The 27,502-nt window shown below is 40.2% G+C and overlaps 3 protein-coding genes across 7 annotated transcripts in view; 2 read left to right on the top strand and 1 right to left on the bottom strand.

The window, feature by feature from the left end:
- LOC102798479 (discs large homolog 1-like protein) overlaps window positions 1–5,533 on the top strand; it is a 122,530-nt gene extending 116,997 nt beyond the window's left edge. For all 5 annotated transcript variants that reach the window (XM_087830930.1, XM_087830927.1, XM_087830929.1 and 2 more), the window contains 4 exons: window positions 234–406; window positions 489–598; window positions 1,308–1,399; window positions 2,087–5,533. In XM_087830930.1, coding sequence (XP_087687056.1) covers window positions 234–406; window positions 489–598; window positions 1,308–1,399; window positions 2,087–2,193 — 482 coding nt within the window. In that variant the 3' untranslated portion in view covers window positions 2,194–5,533. The remainder of the gene's footprint in view (window positions 1–233; window positions 407–488; window positions 599–1,307; window positions 1,400–2,086) is intronic.
- Window positions 5,534–10,103: 4,570 nt separating this feature from the next.
- meltf (melanotransferrin) lies at window positions 10,104–25,263 on the top strand. The gene is made up of 16 exons (XM_006804013.3): window positions 10,104–10,371; window positions 11,036–11,190; window positions 11,717–11,816; window positions 14,483–14,665; window positions 16,321–16,474; window positions 16,719–16,786; window positions 16,904–17,088; window positions 18,677–18,842; window positions 18,939–19,090; window positions 19,546–19,642; window positions 19,740–19,934; window positions 20,225–20,378; window positions 22,461–22,528; window positions 22,659–22,819; window positions 23,010–23,202; window positions 23,629–25,263. Exons 1-16 carry the CDS (start codon window positions 10,329–10,331, stop codon window positions 23,694–23,696), a joined length of 2,142 nt encoding a protein of 713 aa, XP_006804076.2. The 5' UTR covers window positions 10,104–10,328; the 3' UTR covers window positions 23,697–25,263.
- An 870-nt stretch (window positions 25,264–26,133) lies between these two features.
- ncbp2as2 (NCBP2 antisense 2 (head to head)) lies at window positions 26,134–27,184 on the bottom strand. Its single transcript, XM_006804014.3, has 2 exons — window positions 27,107–27,184; window positions 26,134–27,014 (listed from the first exon to the last, which is right to left on the bottom strand). The coding sequence occupies exon 2, from the start codon at window positions 26,962–26,964 to the stop codon at window positions 26,659–26,661; it is 306 nt and encodes a 101-aa protein (XP_006804077.1). The 5' UTR covers window positions 26,965–27,014; window positions 27,107–27,184; the 3' UTR covers window positions 26,134–26,658.
- Window positions 27,185–27,502: the final 318 nt, after the last annotated feature.

Genomic DNA, 27,502 nt, shown 5'->3' with positions numbered 1-27,502 from the left:
TTTTTTAGGTTAGAAGAAAACTGACAAACATTTTTATGAGACTCCCAAACCCCCAACAAATGGATGTCCTACCCTGAAGACAGATGAGTCCCTAATGCGACATAATGTTGTGTTTTTGCTTTTTAATCTTAATGTTTCAGGCTAATATGTGCACTAAGGTGCTCATGAGCAGGATACTGCACACTAAGATATTTTATTTCTTTGCCTGAGTCTGTGTAAATTCTGATCTTTAGACACAACACGGCCACGGAGAGACTACGAGGTGGATGGCAGAGATTACCACTTCATGTCCTCCAGAGAGCTCATGGAGCGAGAGATTCAGGAGCACAAGTTCATCGAGGCTGGACAGTATAACAACCATCTGTATGGAACCAGCATACAGTCTGTCAAAGAGGTCGCTGACAAGGTGAGACAGAGACACGATCAATGGGAAAAAGAGAGCGAGGGTATGGGAAGAAAGAATGTCTGACTCCGTGTCTCTCCCACAGGGCAAGCACTGCATACTGGATGTATCAGGGAACGCGATAAAGCGTCTCCAGATGGCAGGCCTCCATCCCATCGCTATCCTCATTAGACCACTCAGTGTCGACAACATTTTGTAAGTGACACAACATAACTGTTCAAAGACAATCTGAGCATTTGTCTTGCATCTGTTCTTTCAAAGCTCAAGTAATCAAATGGAAAGGTTAAAAATATGATAGTAGTTAAAAAAATTTAAGTAGCATCCTATAAGCATCTTATAAGTAAAAACTATCAGCAACATAAACAAAGCCAGTAACATTGTATAACTTCTCTAAATAAGTGCCACAAAAATGTTCTAAGAGACGGTTCAAGGTTGACATGACAAATATTAATTCTCAAAAGTTCTGCTTTTATGTCATACTGATGAAATACCTCTCATGAAGGTACTTTTTTCTCTTTTTCCATTAAAAAATGTGTGGCTGCATTTATTAGGGAAAAAAACTCAGTGAACTTCATTTTTACCCCTGAGCCGTAGTGAGTTTACTGGACGGCTGATGGGTACCGCTGCCGGTTGACAGTATTTTTATACAATATGCAAAAAGTCAAACGCCTCTACAGTGAGAATGTTGCCTATATTATTTTAAATGAGGGCTAAACTTCACTAATTTAAATAAATGTGAAGCCCAGGTTCTTTTTTGCTTATATGTTCCTTTACTTTTGTTCACTCATCACTTTCCGTTTTCTAAAAGTCACTGAGTCATCTTAACACTGCTGAACTTTACGGAAATATCAGTAGGGCTATTTTTAGATAGGGTCAGAAAACTAACTGTAGTCTCTTTCTGCAGAGAGATGAATAAGCGTCTCACTGAGGAGCAGGCAAGGAAGGCCTACGACAGAGCTGTGAAACTGGAGCAGGAGTTCACAGAGTACTTCACTGGTGAGTCACCTAAACAAAACACATACCTTTAAATCTCCCCCCTCAAGGTTGTCTCCATCTGCACATCTGGACTGCCTCCGGAGTCGCTGCTACTACTAAATCACTGCAGAAATATTTTGCACTAATAATATCAGGATATTGGGAGTGTATGATAAATACTGTACAGTAAAGTCTCACCTGTGGCGGTTATACACTTTGAAAAGAAAACTGTACACATGAGCTTTATAACTTTGGAAAGTAGGGTAAAAATAACATTTTCCATATCTGCTCAACTTTTTTCGATCAAAGATTAGTATGCTTTGAGGTGTAAGTGAAAATGTGATCAAGTTTATTTTTGTGTTTGAGGAGAATCTGTGGAGGAGGCAGCTTGGAGAAACTGTTAAACACGCAGCAGGGACAAGCTGTGAACCGCACTGGCATATTGTCACCTTTAATGCTGATAAAGTTGTTGGCAAGCTGTGATTTATTCACATATTTATACACGTCGAGTCGTTTTAAAGCTAAGCTATTATACATGTGGGATTGTGTTTTTGGTCCATAAAATCTCATTTAGCTCAGGTTTTGATCTTTACCAACACCTGAAGGGAATATTTGGCCATCCATCTAACTATTTTCTTCCTGTGTGTCACATTATTTGATTTAAACACATCTTTTAATCTTTAATATTTCTCTCTCTCTCTCCTGCAGCAATCGTCCAGGGCTCAACTCTAGAGGAAGTGTATTCGCAGGTGAAGCAGATCATCGAGGAGCAGTCTGGTCCTTACATCTGGGTTCCCACCAAGGAGCGACTCTGAATAAATACCCATATACAACATACTCACACACACACACACATCAGCCTCTCTGCACACTTCCTTCTTGTCTAATTTTCTATTATCAGCCTGCTTCCTTGCTCTCTTTTTCTTACGCACGCACATCACTACATGCATTGACACATTTACATAAGCACATTCAGTGGGACGAGGCTGGGACTATCTGGGACTGCTGCTTCCTGAAGTGGGAGGAGCTCATGTCTGTCCAGCAGCCTATTGGTGGATCTTCCTACGGCTCAGTTCCTTAATGTTTAAGGAGGTGGTTTAAATCAAGGCGACATGTACCATTATCTGATTTGATTTCATTATTGTTCTTCTTATTGTTGTTGTCGTTGTTGTTTTCATATTAACGAAGGGTAATGCATTCATGTATGGGTTTGTAATGATTATATTGTCACCAAGAGGCAGATTTTTGCACGCTGTAGCTTTAAGAGCATGTTTTTGGGACAAAATCTTGATCTCCTTCCCTCTCTGTCTGTCTCTCCTCATAGCATCACTCCTGTTTACAGTTTCTTACTCATGTTTTTTCTCAATCCTCAATCCTTTCATTCCCTTTCTTCTTTTGACTATCCACAGACTTTAGATATGAGGTGAAAATCATTATAAAATTTTCAATACGCCACAGAATTTTGGCATCAAAACAAATACTGTTTAGAGATGTAGCAAGAATATATTAATCATTTAATCTGTAAGCAATGTGTGACATAATAATAATTATATTAAGGAGCAGCAGTTCTCGATCCGATAACAAAAGAAGATTAAATTCAAATAAATAAAGTGCAAAGCCCTCTATCAGAAGTTTGCTACTAAAAGGTCAAAAACAAACTGCCTCACTGAGTACGTTTGCAGCTCTGGGCCTGCATTTATCACATTTCTGAGAAATATTTTTAATATAACTCACAGTTCTCCATGGTGAGTAGAGATAAGGTCATATTTATCAGGCAGCTCACTGCGATTTACAGCCAAAGAGAAAACACGATAGAGCAGCTCATAAGGCCATCGAACGATCAATCACCAATCAGAGTCAAGTCATCTGCACTGTTGCTCGTTACTTTTTACAAATTCTTATCTTCAGTAGAAATGTATCATCTAATTTACAAAATATATAAATAGTTTGTCTGGAATACAAAGTACAGATGAAGGGAAAATGGTAAAAATCTTTAAAATGTTCAAATCAGATACAAATAACAGATTATGGTACAAGCTGTAGTTTGTGTAAACACTCCAAAACAATAACATTTAAGTCAGAATAAAACCATAAACTGCTCCAGTTTGTTAGGAGAAATAAAATAAAACTAAATTTAGACATTTTTTCTTTTTACTTAAGTTCTAAAATTGTACTCGACAGCTCGACAAACAGCGGCCCAGATTCGAGATCGAGTCTGTTTCGTAGAAGCTTTCATCTCAAAGAGGCTTCTCTGCCTTTTCCTTCCACCTCCGCTTCCTTCTCTCTGTCTCACGCCTTCGTGTCTCCTCCTCTGCGCAGTGTGACGTTAGTTACGCACGCCAGCATTAAACAGTGTATCTTCTGCTTCATCATCACTATCATCACGATCATAATCATCATTGTTACGGCTTTCCTTCTTACCGTAGTTGCACTAATGAGGGCTGGTTTCTTAAAAGCATCTTTACCCTCCCAGTGTTTCCGGTCTGCGCACGTGATGCACGACACACTCGCTTTTCCCTCGGCGATGATTGAGCTGCTTTGAGACGAAGCTGGTCGACGCGGTTTTTTTTGGTAAAGGTTAAAAAACACATCATACTGTCGTTGATGAGTATTTTAGGGGTATCGAGTGTACTCTTCTGGAGAAACTTGCTGTTTGGATTAACCATTTAACTCGAATCCACTTTTTCCCCCGCTGGATTTATAATTAATAGTTTAATAGTTTAAGCCTTTATGTGTGACCTCCGCACTCCATCCATAATTATCCAGCTAAGGGTTATATCTTGGAGCCTGTTTTCATTATTTCACAAATGTCTACTTTATGCATTGAAGGATGAAATATTTGGCTTTTCATTCATTTAAGGAGGCCACACAGCACGAGAAGCAAACCTAACCCTGTAAAGCCTGAGCCATTTCTTTCCTTCTGACAAATAAAAAAAAAGAAAAAAAAAAGAAATGAATTATAAATACACGAGTTTCAATCTGTATAATTTTTGCTTTATCTGGCATTTTTTAGGTTGATGATATTTAAAGAAGTTTAAAAAAGCTCACAACTCATGTGTTAAATATGATACAGTTGGCATTATGGGGTTAAAGCTACTCAGTGGAGTCTGTGACCACGTTAACAGCACATGTAACCTAACAATGGCGACTCTGTTGGTCATGTGAAGCTTGCTTAGTGCATCTGTTACCTGTAGTAGTCTTTTCAGAGGCTTTGCTGCTTGTCGCCAAGGCTCAGCTTAACAACACGTGACTAAACTCTACTTGTACTGAAAACTAAAATGAAAACAACAACAAAAAAAATCATAGCAGTGTTGTTGAGTATATCTGTTTTTTAGCATTGCATCTGCTTTATCGCAAGGGCCATTTAATGCATCCTACTCAGTGGCCTGAAAGGTGCTGTGGAGCAATATTATTTTCACTTTCTTGCAATCCAGGTTGCACCTGTAAAGTTTGTCGCATGACTGCAAAAAATGTTTTACACTCTATCCGCCTCATAGATATTTTGTTATTCGGATTAGAGCGTACATTCTTGAGAGCCCTTTGCTACGTAATTGGCGTTGGTGTAATGTTTCCAGTTTCTCCAGGGAGCAACATCGCGAGTGCTGAGGTCACGAACGACACTCACCGGAAACACGATGTAACATAATCTCTTGTTTTCCAAACGTAACATTCGAGATCCCGAGATGCTTTTGGCGACGCAGCCCCCACCTGTATGGACCTTGTCAGCCACCCGCTCCCCATCTCCATCCTCCAACCCCGAGGCGACTTCTCCAAGCTGACTGGAGACTGGAGACGTATAGAAAGACTGTTCTGTCAACAGAGTAGCTTTTTATTTCAAATAACAACCAGTTTTTGACCGCATGTGTTTTAAAAGGCTTTAAATGTTTCTCCACAGAATGTTCAGATAGGCCAAATCTGTAATCCTCACTGATTCAGGTCGATCAGTACTGTGTTTGTGTGTTGACAGAACTGGGCTGTCTGTATGACTCTGGCTGTGTGTTTTTAGCCAGGGGACCATGCCACTGTATGTTAGAGTAAAGCACCGATGCAAAGAATCTATTACAGAGATGGAACTATATCTAACATATAATATTTATCCCTGCTCTAACTGCCTATTTTGGTACAAAAAAACATAAATAAAAGTCTTTATTGAGATTTACTGAAATCCTTTTACCTTTAACCGGAGATGATTCTTCTTCTTTTCTTTTTTTTGCATTGTGGAATGTGTATGAATGTGAATATTCTCTTAAAACTGTAATCTAATATAAGTTCCTTTACTCTCACCTCTACTACGAGTTTGTAGTGCTCTCTCTGGATGTCTGATTTGACTCTTCAAGCAGCACAATTGGAAAAAAGTAACATTAAATTAGTTCAGGAAAAAAGGGTGCAGATTATATATTGATTATAAATAGTGTCTTGAATGGGTGCAAATATTAATTGTGTTGACAGGTGTTATTAAGAGTTTTTGTTTACCGTACTTATGCTCAAAAAAAGGGACGCAGATGGAAATTTCTAAACTCACACTGTGTCACCGCTTTCTTTAAGATAATGCTCAACAACAGAGACACACTTATCCAAACACTAGTATTTGTTTTCCAGATGTTTAATATTCAGGTATATTTTATTAATACACATGGTTTGAAAAGCATACCATGAAATGATCAGGCACACTCAGAAATATTCGTAATAAAAGTCCATTTCTGTCCCTGCAGTACAATCTACACAAATGTGCATTCATCCATCCATGGAGCCTGTCCCAGATGACTCTGGGTCACCCTGGACAGTTTACTAATCCATCACAGGGCAAACACAGAAACAGCCACACCTGCTCTCACCTCTAAGGGTTAATTTAGAATCATTTACAAACGTAAAGTGCACCACTGTGCTGCACACATATGTAACCTCTATGGCTAACTAGTAGAACTTATAGCACTAGGCTCTCACAGTAATGTGTATGGATACCATCTCGAGGACCAAAAGAGGTACCTACAGGTTTACAAGCCATAAAAGTGATGTGGTTTACAATTCAGAAGAGAAGACAGAAAGAGGGGACACAAAGGCAGACAAAGTAAAGAAAGTAGAGTAGAAAAAAACGTGGGTTTCTTTTTTCCTGAGTGGACCTCAGCAGGTTGTTCCTGGATCAACATTAGCATGCTGATCCAGGAACAACACCAACACGGGAATATCAGATAGACCTCGGATAGACGATGTGTGTGTACACATAATTTAGAATTTGGTCGTTTCTATGTAGCAATATCCTTATTTTAAACACGGCATAAAGTCATGCTATGACTGTCAGACTCAAACTGTCCAAACAATATTCTTTATACAATTCATGCAGCTATTTAGTTCCTTCCACTTATCAAACTCTGCCCGGCAACTTAAGAAAACACTAGCACATAAAATACAGCAAAATTTAAATAAAACGCAATGGGAGCTGGTTTTTGTTTTTTGCCTGCCCTCAAAAACTTTCATTGTGTTTATGAGCTTTTTTAAAGCTTTTGCAGCTTTTTTCTATTTGCTGGTGTTTCCTTAAGTTGCAGCGTGTTTGACCAATCAGGGCCACCATACTATCCCACCTGTCATAGAGTATATCCTATGACAAGCTGTTGGTCTAAGACAGAGGGACAAAAGAACTTTCACACTCATATAAACTCATACTGCCAATTTGTAATCACCAGGTAACCCAACTCGCCTTTCTTTTGACTCTTGGACAAAGCTGGAGTGCCCAAGAAAAACCTATGCAGGCTCAAATAATGCTTTGTTTGTGTAATTACATAATGATAACCATAATAATAATAAAAAACACGTTTACCATGTAGTTATTACTGAAATGTTTTTTTTTGTTTTTTTTTTGGGGGGGGGGGGGGTTTGCCTTCCTGAGAACAAACTTTCAAAAGGGAGTTTTTCTTTTCCAAGTGCTTGCTCATAGGAGGTCAGTTGATTGTTGGGGTTTTCTCTTATTGTTGTAAGGTTTATACCTTACAATATACAGTAAAGCGTGTTGAGGTGACGCTGTTGTGATTAGATGCTATATAAATAAAACAGAGTTGAAGACCTTTTTGCAGATTCAGTTTACCCATTGGTTAAATTTAAATTAAAAAAAAAACTGTAGCTAAAAAACAAGACAACACAACAACAAAAATAAAGAGGCAGCTGAGATCCACCCAGGGTCTGGTCTGGTCCTCTCTCTCTCTCCTGCTGTCCAGGGTTGTTGTTTTTTTATTATCATAATCTGATATTAAAGATTTAAATGATTTTTTGTGTGTAATTAGTATCAAATCATACATTTCGGATATTAACTAAAGGAAAAAAAGTAATCCCACCCATACAGAGGATAAAAGTGACTGAAAAACTTATTTTATGTTCATTCGACTTGGGCTCTCTGATGTCTGTACTTATCTCCACAGATATAATTCGTCACCAGGTCCAAGGTTCACACTTTCATCGTTCTTGAGTTCATCGAGTCCTGGAGTTCAGCTTGTCATTATCGAAAAGTTCGAGGCAAATATCCTGCAATAAAATGACCCAGGGTCACTGGATATAAACTATTCGCATATCAGTCTTGGCAGGCCTAGGGCCTTCTGTGCAAGTTAAACTGTCATATGATAATTATATGTTTAGGTACAGTATATTGCCTGTGCATGACACTGGCCCTGGTTCATGTGACCAATGAGAAAAGCCTCAAGACAAGACAGTCATGCAGAGGCAGTTCAATATTTTTATGCAAAGAACACTGTTTTGTCCTGCATTGCATGTTAAAAGCTTCATATTCAATGAAAGGCAGATTCTCATATCTGCTGACAAAAAACACTGACTGAAAATGGCACCACTGTGACACCTCGGTGTGACTGTCACCTCCGTGTCATCCTCATTCTGTCACAGCGTAAAAAATGAGCAAGCTCACACCCGGACAGTTTCGCCACAGTGAGGTCTTTCTGCTGATGAAGTTTTATTATCATCATCTCCTGTCCCGTGCCTGGAAATGATCGTTGTTAGGTATCTGAACTTGAACATTTTGTGAACAATGAGAGCAATTACACATTTTATGATAAGATTGACTTCCTGAGTTTTGGCAAAAGGCTGCAGATTTTTTTTTTTTTTTTTACGACGCATGTCGCCATAAACAACAGCAGCACGTTTAAGCTGGTCAGCTGTTGTTAGAATTCTTTTAATATTAGTTTCTAGTATCAGCTGATGTTTGCTGGAGCCACAGCTGTAAAGCTGCTGGTCACGATGTCGGTTTGGTTATCTGGTGAGAGGGAAACATGAAGATGAGACCAGGAGATGTCCTTACTGAATCATCAGAGCTGAACAGGTGATGGAGAAACAGGTTTACCTTTTAGGTGTCATGAATGAGTTGAAGGGAAGTTATGAACTGTTTCTGAGAGACAAATAACACCAGGATCCTTTTTCTAAGCAGCTGACAGCTGGTAACTGTGCAGGGGCGGGTCTAGCAAAGTGTTGCCAGGGGGCCAGGTAGGGCATTAACAGGGAGAGGGGGGCACAAAGAAATACTTTTCTTTCTTATTCTCATTTGAAATGTCTAGCTTTTAAAAAATAATTATCTGAATCTTACAACAAACAATTGATAGATTGATGCATATATACCATCAAAACAGTGTACATCACTGTCACAACAGCATTTGTTTTCATTCAAAGGCTTTATGATTTTTCCTATAATGGTGGGCCAGTCTCTAGTCAAAATGCCCGGGCCAATTTTTTGTCCCAGTCCAGCCCTGTATGCAGCTCATCTGCAGTCCGGAGTTACCTACAACTTCCTATTCAGAAGGCAGAATTTCCGAGTTCTGAGTACAATCGAAAGCACCACGACTGCAGTTTTCCTGTTGGATGTTAAAAAGCGCACATGCCGCTGTGACGTAGGCTAGAATCATGGGGGCGGTCAACGACGGTCCAGGCGTGGGATTTCTCTCGTGGAAATATGCACATTATCTTTTCCTTTCTATTGGTAGGTGGCACAGTGCACTTGTGGCAAGTAAGCAAGCTAGAAGACTGTCAATCTTGCTGGGTATCCAGTTACGGAAGCAACACATTAACAGGAGAATTCTGAGTAAAACCAAAGTTACTTTCCCTAGTAACTAGTTACTTTGAAAGTAACGAGTAACTTGAAGTAACTGAGTTACTTTTGATAGAAGTAACTAGTAATGTAACTAACTAATTTAAAGTAACTTACCCAACACTGCTTATTAATGATATAAAAAGCTCCCCCACCAGCAGCAACAGATTGACTCACAGATGCCTCTGTAACACTTTATTAATAAGTCGTAGTACTATAAATCCATCACAGGGAGGCTTTTTTTTATCTGCGGTAAAAATAACTTTTGTGTAGACATGTGTATTTCTTAATTTTAAGTGAGATTTTAAATGCCCAACTTTTACGTGTAATCCTTACATTGTGGTCACCTTGTGGCAACATCTTGTCTTTTAGACAAAAACAAGGTCAAATTTAGCAGTGAGAGCAGGTAAAAACACTTCTTGTTTTGTGAGTCAGCTACAACCTCAATGTGCTGGCCTGAATTCCTTCTTTCCTTTTGCACATCAGTGGAAAAGCACCAGACTGGTCGAGGAGAGGAGGGAGGGGGAAAGCAGAGGTGGGTTAAAAAAGACCTCTGTGTCCAGGCTTTGGCCTGCAGCCAGGCAGCGGCAGCAGAGACGTGTCAGACCTGGTAAACCAGGGAGGCACACTCCTTAAAGTCTAGAAAAAACTTGAGCTAATATCTAATTTTAATCCCTGCAAGACACTATTATAGGTGTCTGAGTTGTAAAACAGTGGAAAATACAGCCTTATACAAGCTTTGCACGTGGACTTTAAGCTGAGCCTTGGAAATTGAAGGAGGACTTTGACTCAGAAGTCATTTTATAAAGCAGAGGTGAGGAGAAAGGAGGTTATTTCATCCAGCAGAGCGGAAACAAGAACAAGGCTGTGGCCATGTGGAGGACAGTTGGAACACTACTGCTAATACTACATACTGGTAAGACTGGCTTTTTAAAGCTAAATATGCTGTAAATGTATGAAAGAAGGTGCAACCATTTTTCTTTTATCTGAAAGATCTTTGATCCTGTGTTGGATCTTATTGAGTGTCCATGTACATAAAAACAATTTTACTTTTAGATTTGAATATTCTTAAGACTCTTAAGATTTAAATACTCTGGACACATAATTTGGCAAAAAAAATTAAGCAAAAATGATTAAGAAATAATAACAAACTGTGCACAACAAGGTAAATGTCCTACTTTTTAAACCTTTTGTAAGTAACGTTTACTTACAAAAGGTTTAAAAAGTAGGACATTTACCTTGTACTGGTGCCTTTTGTATTATTACAGTTATTTCTGGTTACATCCTTACTAACTGATGACCAATAAAGGTGAAGCTATTTCTATCAATAATCCCCTATTCTGGAGGAATAACACTGTTCAGTCCTTATTGCTGTACCACAGAGAAAAATATCTGAGAAAATGAATGTCGTGTGTGCAGTAAAAATATGCTTCTTTTCCCATTTAGTAAATTATTTTGCAACCCTTTTTACATCCCAGTTCCCATGTTGGGAATAGCAGTGCTGAAGCAGAATGTCATTTTTGTAAATCAGGTGGTGTAACAGTTTAATGCCAGAATAACTCTCTCTGTCTCTCCCTCAGTGTTTGGCCAGAGCACAATCAAATGGTGCACCATCTCACAGAACGAGCAGAGGAAATGTCAGGCCATGTCTCAGGCTTTCAGCACAGCCTCCATCCGTCCTTCCCTCAGCTGCATCAATGCAGCGTCAGTGGAGGACTGCGGTCAGAAACTACAGGTAAGATTGAACTGGTAGGAAATCAAACTCGAAGCTTCCTTGGACCCAAAAAGTTTGAAGATTGTTTATTTCAGTCATGTGGGACCAACAAGGACCCATTAAAGTTGATTAAATGCTCCGAGTACCAGAAAGTGCAGTCAGACTTCAGATAACAACATAAACCATGAACCAATAACTTGGTGATCTGTTATCAGCACAATGCACACGTTGTGTTTCTTTTTTTATGACAACCACAGACTGGGAGCTTTCTGACCTGAGAACAAGTTGCCCCAGTTAATGAAGCATAAGCATGGCTGAGCTTGAATTACAGACAGCAGTTTAAATCCTAGGAGAATATCAAATAGCTATTACATTTTAAAAGGATGCTTCATGTTTATTTTAAAACCTTTCATTGGTAAAGATTTGTTGTTGTTTCAAAGATTTCTTCATTAGTTATCATCTTTGCAATGTTTGAGTTAATGAGTCATCCATTACTGCTGACGCCCTATGTCCTGTGTTTCACTATCATTAATATTTTTGTCTGCAGAGAAAGGAAGTTGATGCCCTGTCCATGTCTGCCAAAGACATCTACAACTTGGGGAAAACAGCTTCGTTTAAGATGGCTGGCAGCGAATCACAGGATGGCTGTAAGACCCCAAATCAGTGAATTACAATTAAGGAGACGTGATGAAGCTAGTGGGTTAGCTGAGCTCAGCATAAGTACAGGAACATGACAAAGTTTTAAAAAAGGCCTTCGATCACTGCATGCTTGTTTAAATAATACAGAATAACTAGAAATGTCTAAATAAATAAAATAAATAAATAAATAAAATAAATATTCTAACAACTGTTTCTTTGGCCACAGACAGACTACAATCAACTAACAAAACAATGAAAACAAGAGACACCCTGTTTCAGTTTTAAGGTTTTACATATTGGAACATTTAAATACAACCTCTAATGCAGTGGTTCTCAAACTGTGGTACGCGTACCACTGGTGGTACGTGGGCTCCCTCTAGTGGTATACAGGAAGTCTCCAAAAACATTTTAAGATTAAATAATATACCATTTTCCGATTGAGGGATTTCTGAAAAATGAAAACCTATAGCTTTGCTGTCACTTCCAACATAAATGAAGACAAAACTAAACAGCAGTGACATTTGTAGGGTTATTAAAGTTGGACTAGCGGGTATATAATGATGTGCTATGTGGTGGCTAGCAACAGAGCTATGGTTAGCATAATATAAATGCATTAGCACAGTGAAGCTGGAGGATGAACGCTAACTTTTTCAACTCGATAAATGTTAACGCGAGGGTTCCCGATGGTTAGGGACAAATGCAGTTGTATGGCAGGATGCTGTAAACAGACCAAACTTCAGTCAGGAGACTAGTGAGGTTATCCATTCACAATATGACAAGGAGATATTGCACTTTGGTATTAAATAAATAAATAAATTAATTAATTAATTTTAAAAACTAACCTAAAATGCAGAACCAGTGTGTGAAAACCTGAGTACACCCCATGGTTCAGTGAACCACGTTTAGCAGCAACAACTGAACATAATCACTTTCTGTATAACTTTATCAGGCTCTCACATCATTGGGGAGAATTTCAGTCCACTCCCTTTTCCAGAGCTACTTCAGATAATTGAGATTTGCACTCATTAATTTGTACACAGCTCTCTTAAGGTCGTGACAGAGCATTTCAATCAGGCTGAGGTTTGGACTTTGAATGGGCCTTTGCCACACCTCGATCACTTTTTCAGACATTCTGTTGTAAATTTGCTGCTAAGACACAGATCACTGTCCATGGTATATGGCCGATTCCATGACTGCAATAGGTCTGAACGGCGTACTGCACGCTGCAGTATTTGACAAATATTGTGTACGTAATGGCCAAACATCTCCAGGTTGGTCTTGTCTGTCTAAAGGACACTGATCCAGAAGCCTTGTGATTTTGTTCAGATGCAGCTTTGCAAATCCTAAGCTGTGCCTTATTCTTTTTTAGAGGAAAGAGGTTTTCTCCTGGCAACCCTTCAAACAATCTGTACTTGTTTAGTCTTTTTCTAATTGTGCTAATTCTAATGAACTTCTGAAATTAACATGGCAACTGAGGCCTACCAGCCCGTGATCACTCCTGAGGCGTAATAAAATGACCATTTGTCAAGTTCCTGAGGAAGGCAAAAGGTGACCCTCCACGTTCTTATGCTATGCGCCAGGTTATGGATGAAATCCAGTAGAATGACACTCCAGCCATGTATTCAAGCCCTAACCCCAACCTTATCCCTAAGCTTAACCAGCACTTTAATGACGTTGGATAGTGTTTTCCAAAGCGATTTAAGTAAAACAAAAGTACATATGTGGATTCATTCCCAACGGTTCTCATGTTTCCTCATTTTTACGATCTTGTAACGTAGGGACGTGTTGGGTGCCCGGAAGAGTAATATATCGAGGACTTGTCATGTAGTGTAAAATGTTACGCTTTGGGAGTGAGAGTGTGTTGTTTTTGCAGTTCCTCTGAGCATCACACATTCTGGGGAGAATTTGCTGGGGTACCCACAGTTGGGAAAATTGTGTCAAAACTGATGCTTTTATAGAGATGCTCACACTTACTGATGATCAGTTAATCTAATGTATTTGATAAGGAACACCTGGCTGCTACTCACCCTCTTAATTCCCGCAGAAGCAGTAATGGTGTTTTTAGATTTTCTCACACTATTTCTGAGTTTTGGCTCAGTTTGTAAGGGTTAGTTAATTTGTTGCTAATGAAACAAGAGTAGCTTGATTTCTCATAAAAAGCAAGCACATAGGCCTAAATAAACAGCATTACATATGAATAATGTTTTATTCATATGTAAAGGTTTTACTATTATTACATAGTAAAACTCAGCTTTTGTCACTCTTGAAGCTTTTATGACATTTTAAGCTTTTATGACTCTTCAAGAAGGATTATCTTCTGAACTCAGCGGAGAATATATCTCATTTGCTCTTTATATCATGTCTTTCTATTGAATTTATATCTTCTGGCTTATCTCCACTAACATTAATGCACAGTGTTTCATAGAGATAGCAAATGACCAAGTCAGCCATTATGTTTATCTAGGATAAGTGTGTTACATTATGACTGCTGTTAATCCCAACAATTGTACATGTGGGATATTTCAAAACTGATGTGGTAAACTATACTTTGATCCCAGAGATCTTTTGGTGTCTGATAATAGGAGTTCAGTGTCAACATGTCAGACACCATTTGTGGGTCTCGATTTATCAGTCTCATACAGCGGTTGCTAATACCTGTGCTTTTTTGCTTCAGCTGTCACCACCTACTATGCAGTTGCTGTAGTGAAGAAAAAAAACTCTGGCATCAATATCCACAACCTGAAAGGAAAGAAGAGCTGCCACACCGGGATAGGTCGCACTGCTGGGTGGAACATGCCCATAGGGTACTTGATAGACCAAGGCTACATGTCCGTGATGGGCTGCAACATCCCACAGGGTATGAGTGACATGTTTGAGTTTTCAATATTTAGTCATTTTAGACAGAATACAACATGACAGGAACACAGTACAGCTAGCAGAGAATAACAAGAGTTAAGTTTGTTTTATGGAGTAATCTTGAACAGGTGAGTATGGAGGTACAAGACGAAGTGACCAGGACAACACAGCCTATTAAACTGAAACACCAATTATTTTCACAGCTACATAGAACTTATTAATAAATGATCAGATGATAGCGAATATATATATTTATATATACACTAAAGGAACATTGTGTCATTTTAACTGGCAGTTGAACCTGCAGTAAAAAAAATACCCGCATAGGAAGGTTATCATGATTAACATAGTGATGTGTGTTTTCAAAGTAAAAGCCTCCAAATGGTTGTATAAATTTTTTTATGAGCCTTCGGTTATTTATTGGGTGCTATCAAGATGATTTTAAAATGTGACATTTTCAAAAAAATTACAAAATCATCAGGATTGTAATAAACATCTCAAAATTCAAAATCAAAGCCTTGTTATAAAAATGTATTTATGCTTTAGGTTGTCAGATTTTCAATGTAAAAGCCTGATAATTAGTTATTTTCTATTTTTACTGTCTAAACTGTTAACGACCTGTAGCTTTATTTAGCCAACTTATTTAGCCACAACTTTTCAGCAGCAAGCCATTTACCAAGTCTGGTAGTGGACTATGATTTCTGTCTAAGCTTAACTAACTTAACTAACTTTTCTTTTTTTTTTGCCTGTCCCATTTGGCTCTTTAGCCGTCAGAATTGTTGTCTGAAGGCCAACAAGGATGCCCAATGGATTTACTTTGCCAAATGGATCATCACAGCCTTGCTGTATTGGTCCATTTGATTGACCTTTGTTGTTATTATTTATTTTATTTTATTTTCAGTTGTTACAGATGGGACAGACATGACTGAGGGATAGGAAAGGGAGAAAGAAAGATGAAGGAAAAGAAAAACAGAAGGGAAGAGGGACAGTGAGAAAGGGCACTTAAAGAGAGAAAGAAAAAAAAGAAAAATCTCCTGGATCACCTGTTGAGAGAAAAAGAAGAGAAAACAAGCAAAAAAAAAAACAAAAACAGAGCAACATACTAAACACAACACCATCACATTAATCTAGCTAAGTGTAAACAGCAGTAAATACTAAATATTGAATGTTGTTGTGCAGCAAGCAGGACCGACAGCACACAATGTGCTTTGAAGTAGCAGCCAAGAAAGGTGTAGTTTATGTCTATGAACAGTGAACACCCGTGTGCACCTGTGTGGATCAGTGCGCTTGTATTCAAAAGGTTTCCCCATGTCTGCTAGAGGGTGTAGAGGGCACTAACAAGGATCCTTAACTAACATACTAGTTAGTTAAGCGTAGACAGACGTAGTCTAGTATGGTGATCTGAATCCTTGTCAATAAAATGATTCTTCACAGTATTTAAAGTTATTTTAGTGTTTATTTTGGTACTTTGGTGTATGAACTCTACAGGAAAAATATTAAAATGATAATGCTAATAAAACTAACTGAGATTGCCTGCTGAACATCCAAAGTAAACTTCTCACACTTCTCAAAATACATATTCTTACAGAATAATGTAATACACCGGTTGCGTGTCACAGTAACATTTCTTTGCATGCGTGTGTGTTTGCACATTAGGTGTTGCAAATTTCTTCAATGCCAGTTGTATCCCTGGAGCTCCCCAAGGTGAGCTCCAGTCTCTATGTCAGCTGTGCATAGGAGATGAAAGTGGGCAGCACAAATGTGAGATGAGCAGCAACGAGAGGTACTACAGCTACGAAGGAGCTTTCAGGTAAACCCACATTCACACTCATTACACTCTTACACAGAAGATACACAGTTAGGTATGAGTCCAGTATATCTGTTAATTTGTTTCTATTTCACAACAAAGTTTAAATTATTAATTTTGACATTACTTCAAAATTATGAAGCAAGATGTGTGTGTGTGTGTGTGTGTGTTTTAATCTGAGGACTGAATAAACCTTAATAGCTTGTATTTAGAAACTCTGCAAATGTCCTGTTCTTGGTCTCTGTAGGTGTTTGGCTGAAGGTGCTGGAGATGTGGCCTTCATCAAAGGCACAACTGTAGAGGAGAACACTGACGGTAAAGTCATAGTTAGTGAAGGGTAGACACACATTAGTTGGTTATTATAGTAATTAGTTTCCTACTAAGCCGGTTTTATCATTCAGGATGTAACTTAACCAGGTGCTTCTTCACCAGGTCGTGGTCCAACCTGGGCACAAGATCTGAAGTCCTCAGACTATGAACTGCTGTGTCCTGATGGCACTAGAGCTCCTGTTACTCAGTGGAGCCGGTGCAACCTGGTCCCTGTCCCATCTCGTGGTGTTGTGGTCAGAAATGACATCAGTCCCTCTGTGGTGTTTAACATGCTGATGGAAGGCCTGGTAGGTCCAAACAAACCCTCCTTAGGAACATTCAGACATTAATGGCACATCAGTAGCACCTCAGTAAGCCAAGGGGTTATTTTTCTGCATTGTGAACGTCAGAGCCTTTTTTTCCCATCCGTCACATGAGTATGAATAACCATCCATCCATCCATCCATTCGCTTCCGCTTATCCTTTTCAGGGTCGCGGGGGGCGCTGGAGCCTATTACCAGCTGTCATAGGGCGAGAGGCGGGGTACACCCTGGACAGGTCGCCAGTCTGTCGCAGGGCCAACACACAGGGACAGACAACCATTCGCGCTCACATTCATACCTAGTGACAATTTGGATTATCCAATTAACCTATCCCCACAGCAAGAAGGTCCTGAGTTCAATTCCAACATTCCAACATCAGGCCGGGGTCTTTCTGTGTGGAGTTTGCATGTTCTCCCCGTGTTTGTGTGGGTTCCCTCCGGGTACTCCGGCTTCCTCCCACCGTCCAAAGACATGCAGCTTGTGGGGATAGTATGAATAACCATTACAAAAAAATGTAAACAAAAAAAACCATTAATATCATTATTAAAGATGGTCACCAAAATGTAAAGTTAAACAAACTCAGGCTACTGAACCTGTTTGACTTTATAATCGGTTGAATACTACTACTACTACTAATAATAATATTAAATTGTATTTGCACTTTTCAAAACTAGTGTTACAAGGTTCTGCTGTCCAAACATTTTGAGTCAATTAAACATCTTCACTAAAAATTTGAAGGTGTGATTCAAATGTGAACAACTTAAAATTAATATTAATAGCAACTCCTAAAAGAAAAAGATGGAATTAAACATCATATATTCAAATAAACACACATATATGTGTACACATTTATGTACACATACCTAAAATTGCAATATTCCTCCGGAGGTAGTAGCAAGCCTGGGTGACCTTGTTTGTGTTTCTCAAAGGTGAGATTAGAATTGAAAATCAATTAAACCTGTGCTGTGCTGCCATATGTTCCACTTACTGTCTGGTTACGTGCTTGTCAGTTGTACAGATGGCTGGTTAAGCCTGAATCAATCTCCAATAATAATTTTGGAAGAGTGTGTTCTTCGACCATCTGAAGCACCTCGGTTTAACTGTACTTATGCTACTGACAGCAAATTGCCAGCTTCAGTGCTAAAAGCACGAGTAATGGCAAAAGTTCTGTGATATTAATAACAACTCCACAATAGTCACCAGTTTAGCCTTGGTGTGAGATTGCTTACATTTCTTATTGCATATAGAGTGTGTGGGTGTGTTAGTGTAGTTAAGGGTTCAAACTGGAGGTTGGCTGTGAGCTGAAAATCTAAGATTTCACTCAAGTATGTGTTAGAGGCCAACTGAAATAATAGCTTAGAAACACTGGCATATGGTTTATATACATGTGAACATATGGTTACCACTTGGCTTTCAAGTTGTCAAGTTTGGAATAAAGTGTAAAAGTATTTTAAGATATGGCCGGATTTAACCATCTTAACCTTTACATGTGATAATGCCTTCCATGTTTTATTTGAATAACACTCTAGTCATAGTACTCCAGTGTTAATTAACATTGACCTCCTGTTTGCAGCAAAAGTCAAACTTCCCCATGTTTTCATCGGTGGGTTATGGAGACGGAAATGTGCTTTTCTCTGATCTCACCACCACCTTTAAGGCAGCTAACTCGGATGAACCCAAGAAGTGGATGGGTAATAGGTACCATAATGCTCTGAAGGCCATGGACTGTGATCCCAAAGGTGAACAATCTTTTATTAAACACTTCGGAGCATTCCTGAACTTGCTTTAAAACCTATTTAACTGTCTTTACAACCTACAACTACCTCCCATGTCAGATATCCCAAATCCCTTGCGGTGGTGTGTGATATCCAGCGGTGAGCAGCAGAAATGTGCTGACATGAGCGTGGCCTTCCAGAGTAAAGGGCTAACTCCAAACATTAACTGTGTCTACGGGGACTCTGTGACTGACTGTATGAAGAAAATCAAGGTAACAGAAATCTCCCTACTGGTTCTTAGTCCCTAAAATGACAATAACTCAGATCATTGCATTCAGTTCCCTACAAACACGTCACGTAATGCAAGTGTTGCATTTACCTACTGCATAAAATGATATTGCCTAACATTTAGCTTTACTGAAATAGCAAACATGACTGTGTGGGCCCACAGTAGACAGCAAACCCACCCCTGTTCTACAGCCCACAGCAGTTTTGCCTTTTGGGGCAAAACTGCTATATTAAGGATACATAATAGTCACATGTACATTGTCTTGTTACCTCACAACTAGCATGCACTTACGAATATATGTAAATATGTTACTTAATTATCTCAGACAGCTATTATACATCAGCCTGCAGAATACTTTTGTAGAAATGATATAAAAAATGCTTTATTCTAGCAGTTCTGGTATCTTCACTCCAGCGTTTCCTTGTCATGTGTTTATAGAACAAAGATGCCGATGCCATCACTCTGGATGGAGGTTATATCTACACTGCAGGCAAAGACTATGGCTTGGTCCCAGCTACTGCCGAGAGCTACACAGGTAAAAACACAGAGACTCCAAAGTACAGTCACAGTGGTCTGGTTTCACAGACGAGAAGCAATCATGCGAGTGGGGTTTTTTTCTTTTCTTTCTCCAGACGACTATGATGGTTCCTCATACTACGCAGTTGCAGTGGTGAAAAAGAGCAGTTTTGACATTCGTAACCTAGACGACCTGCGTGGCCGTCGCTCCTGTCACACCGGATATGGCCGCACAGCTGGCTGGAACGTTCCCGTAGCAGTTCTGATGGAGAGAGGTCTGATCAGCCCACAACAATGTCAGATACCCCAAGGTCAGTTTGGTGTGTGTGTGTGTGTAGAAAACCTTGAGCTTTGATAGCAGAGGCTGTAATAAAACTGTGTTACTTTTAGTTTCTTAAACTCCCATAATCCCACCTGCCAGCGTTCTCCAGTTCATTACAACCCTGATTACGTTTTTTAAATTTGAGGCACATTTATGGTCAAACTGTAACACCAGTGGAATGATCAAACACTGCTCGTTGCTCTTTCTTTTACCTCAGATAGAGCCTAAATTGTCAGGGCAGTCTCTAAATTTGCATTTTATGTTTCCCATGATGCTTAGCTGTTGGAGACTTCTTTGAAAAGTGCTGTGTACCAGGTGCGAATCAAGCCGGTTTCCCCAGCAGCCTGTGTGAACTCTGTGTGGGAGACGAATCAGGACAGAACAAATGCGAGAAAGGAAAAGACCGTTATGATGGCTACGACGGCGCCTTCAGGTACTAAAAACCCACCCCAAGCCCACTGCACCGCATCAGGAAATCTGGATTCATTCACTGAAGGAAGACATTTTTTACCCTCTTCTGTACAAACACTGCATTTCTTTAAGTCAGCGTTTGTTAAAGCAGCTATGAGCAATATTTTGCCCTGACAGTGTATCAAATAATTTAAGAGAATGTTGTTAAAATATTTTCTAATATACAGTGGGGCAAAAAAGTATTTAGTCAGCCACCGATTGTGCAAGTTCCCCCACTTAAAATGATGACAGAGGTCAGTAATTTGCACCAGAGGTACACTTCAACTGTGAGAGACAGAATGTGAAAAAAAAAATCCATGAATTCACATGGTAGGATTTGTAAAGAATTTATTCGTAAATCAGGGTGGAAAATAAGTATTTGGTCACCTCAAACAAGGAAAATCCCTGGCTCTCACAGACCTGTAACGTCTTCTGTAAGAAGATTTTCTGTCCCCCACTCGTTACCTGTATGAATGGCACCTGTTTGACCTCATCATCTGTATAAAAGACACCTGTCCACAGCCTCAACCAGTCAGACTCCAAACTCCGCCATGGCCAAGACCAAAGAGCTTTCGAAGGACACCAGGAAAAGAATTGTAGACCTGCACCAGACTGGGAAGAGTGAATCTACAATAGGCAAGCAGCTTGGTGTGAAAAAATCAACTGTGGGAGCAATCATCAGAAAATGGAAGACATACAAGACCACTGATAATCTCCCTCGATCTGGGGCTCCACGCAAGATCTCATCCCGTGGGGTCAAAATGATCATGAGAACGGTGAGCAAAGATCCCAGAACCACACAGGGGGACCTGGTGAATGACCTGCAGAGAGCTGGGACCAAAGTAACAAAGGTCACCATCAGTAACACACTACAACGGCAGGGAATCAAATCCCGCAGTGCCAGACGTGTTCCGCTGCTGAAGCCAGTGCATGTCCAGGCCCGTCTGAAGTTTGCCAGAGAGCACATGGATGATACAGCAGAGGATTGGGAGAATGTCATGTGGTCAGATGAAACCAAAGTAGAACTTTTTGGTATAAACTCAACTCGTCGTGTTTGGAGGAAGAAGAATACTGAGTTGCATCCCAAAAACACCATACCTACTGTGAAGCATGGGGGTGGAAACATCATGCTATGGGGCTGTTTTTCTGCCAAGGGGACAGGACGACTGATCCGTGTTAAGGACAGAATGAATGGGGCCAAGTATCGTGAGATTTTGAGCCAAAACCTCCTTCCATCAGTGAGAACTTTGAAGATGAAACGAGGCTGGGTCTTCCAACATGACAATGATCCAAAACACACCGCCCGGGCAACAAAGGAGTGGCTCCGTAAGAAGCATTTGAAAGTCCTGGAGTGGCCTAGCCAGTCTCCAGACCTCAACCCCATAGAAAATCTGTGGCGGGAGTTGAAAGTCCATGTTGCTCGGCGACAGCCCCAAAACATCACTGCTCTTGAGAAGATCTGCATGGAGGAATGGGCCAAAATACCAGCTACTGTGTGTGCAAACCTGGTAAAGACCTATAGTAAACGTTTGACCTCTGTTATTGCCAACAAAGGTTATGTTACAAAGTATTGAGTTGTATTTTTGTTATTGACCAAATACTTATTTTCCACCCTGATTTACGAATAAATTCTTTACAAATCCTACCATGTGAATTCATGGATTTTTTTTTTCACATTCTGTCTCTCACAGTTGAAGTGTACCTCTGGTGCAAATTACTGACCTCTGTCATTTTAAGTGGGGGAACTTGCACAATCGGTGGCTGACTAAATACTTTTTTGCCCCACTGTAGCAGAAACAAGGTTTTGTCCTGTTTAAAGGAGATTTTCCTTCCCACTGTCGCCAAGTGCTTGCATATAGGTGGTTGTCAGGTTATTGAAAGGTCTTTACCTTTCAATTTTCAGCAGTGGAAGTTTCATACAGATCCAAACCACAGAAGCATTTCTGATATATTTGTGTATATGGGAAACATGCCACAGCTCCTCCAAATTATAAATTATAAATTCTATCGAAGATTAATGCACTCACGCCACACTTGCATGCGTTTGTTTATCCGGTCGTTTCAGGTGTGTGGCAGAAGGAGAGGGAGACGTGGCGTTCGTCAAGCATTCTACTGTCCTCGAAAACACTAAGGGTAAGACGAGTAACCCCGGACTTTGAGATGCTCACCTTTAAACGTCTACTATTTTAGGGAGAATAAAAAAAAACAAACAAAAAAAACATATGTTTACATTAAAGTCAGTCATCTGAATTGTGTTGTGTAGGTCTGCTGCCTTCAGATTTCCAGCTGCTCTGTCAGTCTGGGGGTAAAGCCGAGGTAACGCAATATAAATACTGCAACCTGGGCAGAGTCCCTTCCCATGCTGTAATGGTACGCCCAGACATGAACATCCATGCTATCTATGGACTTTTGGACCAAGCACAGGTAACGCTGTTCATCTGAATGTTCTTTGTGAGAATCGGAGGTCCTTCAGAATAAGAGTTTGGGGATTTTTGGCAGTATGTTCAAGGATGCTCTGAGGTCTGAGAATTCAAACTGGGCATCCAAAAGCATGAATTACTCTGTCAAGCATGATTTTCCCATGAAATTTTTATATCCATGTGCTTCTTTGCAGACATATTTTGGCAGTGACACAGGTACTGCTTTCAAGATGTTTGACTCGCAGGTGTACAAAGGTACAGATCTTATTTTCAAAGACTCCACTGTGCGCCTCGTGGGTGTTGCTGACAGAAAGACCTACCAGGAGTGGCTGGGCCAGGTCTACTTGGACTCACTGGTTGACTTGGAGTGCAGCTCATCGAATGCAGGTAAAGCCAACATGCTAACCTCTGTATGTCAAGTCTGAAGCTCCAGGCACTAGCCTAGTGTAACATAAAGACCGGAAATGGGGAAACTAGTAAAAGTATGGCATGCTCACACAAGAGTTTAAGACAGATGATGGAAAATGAAATGAAACAATGCAGCGGCCTCTTTAAGTTGAAATGCCAGAGTGCAGTTGTCCTAAATTTCTGTCTTAAAGTTTGCAAGGAATAAAAAAAACGTGTGCTTTGTATCTGATACAAAAAGTTCCACTGAACAGATTGAAGACAATGGAGATCTAGAGTTGAAGAAAACTTGTTCCAACTTAAATTTGACTAAAAGCCGGCCATCTGTCTCGGGGATTGCTTCATTAACATAAAAATACGTCTCATGTACAGCCTCGCTAATATTTCTTGATCTCTCTCCTTTTCCAGTGGCGTCCTCTGTGTGGCTGCTGCCGACTGCCTTGTTCAGCTTCATGCTGACCAACTACTGGATGTAACAACAGCATGACAGGCCTACACAGCTACTCTTTTCCCCACTCATTTCCCCTTTTTCGATTACCTGTATGCTCTCCTTTCTGAGACACAACTGTCACTTCTTTTCCTTTTTTTTTTCATTCACCTCTTTTCACCACATTAATGTCCAGGCTTTAATTCTTCTGATTGCTGTCCACTCAACCCACGCCACCATAAATGCATTCACTGCTCTGGGAGCCCTTTGCCTTTCTGTATTTGCCTGATTGTATGTTAATTAAACACACGAGAGGACGGCATGTTGGAGCTGCCGTCGGATGTGAGATGTAGTAGTGCTGATGCACAACGCTTCCTGTTTTTGTGGCAGAGGTATGAGTAAGCTACCAGTCGACTGTCAGCCAAATAGGGGAACGTGCTGCCGCCGCTTTGTTTACTGAAGGTGAGCTGCCATATCAGTGCATGTGCTGCCATCTGTTACTGTAAGTGGGTAATGCAGCACCGTCTCTCCAAATCTGGCTTTGCAAAGAAATCGCAGTCTGACTTTTAAGCTCACGTGTGAGCTGTTAAAGATTTAAAACTGTCCTGACCTAGCCAGTTATAACTGGATTCACACCAGCTCTTTAGTTTCCCGTGAGTCCACAAGTCAGATTGCTGCTTTGCTGCCACTTGCACTGTAAATACTGCATATGAGCACAGCCTTTTTCTTGCTCCAGGCTGTTTCTACTGTAAGCTAATACCATATGAGTGAAAATGCACTAGTGTGATCTCCACACAGAGCTGTGCTGCGAGTGTGTGATGACAAACAACTCCATGTGCGTCCGTAGGCTGTCTGCTTCATGTATTCTCCTCAAATGTTTAAATTTGAAGTCCTTAAATGATGCGATCAAGCCTGCACCAGTGCAGTGAAATCTGTTTTCTCTTATTATTGATTGTAATCTGATGCATTTGATCGGGAACAGCAGTGTCAGAAGACAATACATGTTCCACCATCCAGCCATTTTCTGCACATTTTGCAGTTCATCAGTTTTTTCACAGATGGAGTGAATAAAACCAGCACAACCTGTCAGGTTCCAACAACGTTGGGGAGAACATGAAGGAAACACCCTGTGGTTTGTGTCGGAGGGTGAATGCGAATTTGTTTTTCTGGATGGTTGAAGTGACAGAGGAGTGTTGGTGCAAGACTTGTTTGGGTCATTTGAACTTTAAAACCTTGAAAAAAGTGTTTCATTTCAATTTTTGTAGGTTTAGTCTGATTAGGAAGGGGTTTGATTTTCCTTTAATCATTCCAGAGTGTGATCGCATGTCTTCCAACCCAAACAGCTCACTTACTCTCTCTTTAACAATGACTGTTTTTGCTCAGATCCACTGTAAATGTTGGATGCTGCTGCTGCTGCTTGATGCTATTTCCTGTTGTTAACATGTTGATTGGATGTGTATTTTTCCTATGTTAAGAGATTTATTTTTATATGAAGTTCAGGTGCCATATCAGTGTATATGTACTGACTCATGTTGTCAGAAACCAATGCCTTCTCTTTCTGTGGATAAGACATGTATTTCTATGTGAAATGATGGAACATGTGACTAATATTTAGTTGCCAGGCCAGTGTGTCTGCACAAGTATTTCTACATAAAGCTCTTTCTAATGAAATAAAGCTCTTTACTGCAAAATACACTCTGTAGAGCCTTCTTTAAAATTGTCCAGTGTTTTTTTTTTTCACTTTTCTGTAGGTGTTTCAAATTCTCTCTCCATGAGGATCTTTTTTGTGGCCACTTCATTAGGCACAAGTGAACACTTTGGGCCCCTTAGGACAAACTGACCATTGCTTAAATGCCACAGCCTACTTGAGAATTGTTACTGACTGCATCTTCTTGATGGCTGCTTCCAGCAGGATCAAGGACCATGTCACAAAGATCAGATCATCTCAAACTGGTTTGTTGAACGTGATGGTGAGGTCACTATACTCAAATGGGCTCCACAGTCATCAGATCTCAATCCAATGGACAACTTATGCCTCATGCTACCAGTAGTAGCTAAATGTAAAACTAGTGAAGAAAAAAAAAACAAAAAAAAAAAACAAAAGAAGGGGAAACAATGTCAGTGGCCTCCACCTGTAAAATTCCTACTCTTTTGGGGATAATTAGAGGGGCAGCAATAAGACTATTTCATTGACACCAAGGTAGCTGAAACTATAAAACTCTTCTGCTACTAAACTGACCAAATCAATATCCCTGAAGTTTAATCAACTAATGCTGTACACCAATTAAAGTGTTCCTTTACTAACAAGTTATTTTCATTTGGTAGCAAGTGTGCTTTTCCTGATATGACCAGATTCCTACTGTAAATCTCACCCATTAATCGTGAGGTATAAAGTTTCTGGGCAATTGCACATATTTATAATCTCTGTACACCACTACAGCAGTTTTTAATACAATCAAGATGGGATTTAAGTGCAGACTATCAGCCGTTTTGAATTATAATCTTTATTGATTGAGTCACATCTAAAAGGTCTTTTTACACAGCACATCTCACTTAATATGAATACTTTTTTTTTTTACACTAGAAACACAGAGCCAGAAAAGGCTCTTTGGCAGGATGTGTTACAGACAAATGATTGCACAGTTCGCTACAAGGGATGAATGTCAAGAAGACCTCATCAGAAGTCAATCTAAATCTTCTAAACAAAATGTTTTACTTAAACACAGCGTCCACATCACCGTCAGAGGTTTGTGGGAGGTAAAGAGCACACTTCAAGCTCCCACGTGTTTTCACAAGTTTAAAAGGACATTTATTTTTCTAACCACAGTTTGTTATAAACTGACCTTGCAGATTGCGAGTACAGACATTACCGACCACCTGAGCGCACCCTGATGGTGATGGTTCACCAGCACGCCGTCTCTGTGCCATGCTGAGACAATGTGCTCACACAATAGTTCTATTTAGTTCAAGCAGCAGCGTTTCGGTCACATCCCACAACCAGCTTGTCTTCTTCACTTCTTCACCTGCCTGGATCCGTCCTTCCAGCCCGACTTCACCTCATTCACAAACGTGTCTCTGACTCTCTTGAGGCGGCCACTGATCTCTCCCAGATCCCCGGGCACTCTGCTGGCCTCGTCCCGGACCTGCCGTAGCGTCTGGGAGCGCAAGGCCCGGTCCGAGGCGTCCCGTCCGGCTATCTGAGCCTTGGTGATAGCGTAAGCTGTGATCTGAGCTGCCCTGCGAATCGGTCGAGACTCCGCCAACTTCTCAACGACGTGAAGGTTGTTGACTAGCGACGCTAACAGGCGAGCGAGCATTGTGGCAACTGGCTGTTAGCTTCTCCGTGTTCTCCCCGTGGGTTTCAGCCCTGTAAAGTCCACATACAAACCCATTATTGACCCTCGAAGTGTCAAGTACGTGGAGATGCAAGTTTAAGTACACAGAGAGAACTAGACGTACCTCAGCTGAAGCAGGTGACCGCTGAGTGACAGTGAGTGACGTAACACAGACTGTGGGAGGGATGAGGCTAAAGTCGGTTTCGAGCTCGTCGTTCAGTGGCTTCTTAAAGAAACAGGATCATCAAACGACTGTTTTCTTGGATTTAAAATGTTTCCATTAAAATTAAATTAATTGCATTTCACAGAACTGAAAGCAGTTTTAAACAGTTTGCCACATGTGAACTTAGTTTTTGACTGTTAATGTGGACAGAGACTTGGCTCAGGGTTTCCTCTGCTGTCTTCCAGAGTAAATACGTTTTTACTCTCATACTGATTACATGGCCATTCATACCACAACAAAATAAATACGCAGTTTACTTTAATATCCTATTTTTAAGATTTGAGACACACTTTTACT

The sequence above is a fragment of the Neolamprologus brichardi genome, chromosome 17 (assembly GCF_056152115.1).
Source record: "Neolamprologus brichardi isolate AB-2024 chromosome 17, ASM5615211v1, whole genome shotgun sequence".
In the NCBI taxonomy this organism is placed as follows: Eukaryota; Metazoa; Chordata; class Actinopteri; order Cichliformes; family Cichlidae; genus Neolamprologus; species Neolamprologus brichardi.
Note: the sequence above shows the minus strand (reverse complement) of the source record. Positions and strands in the feature narration are given on the sequence as shown.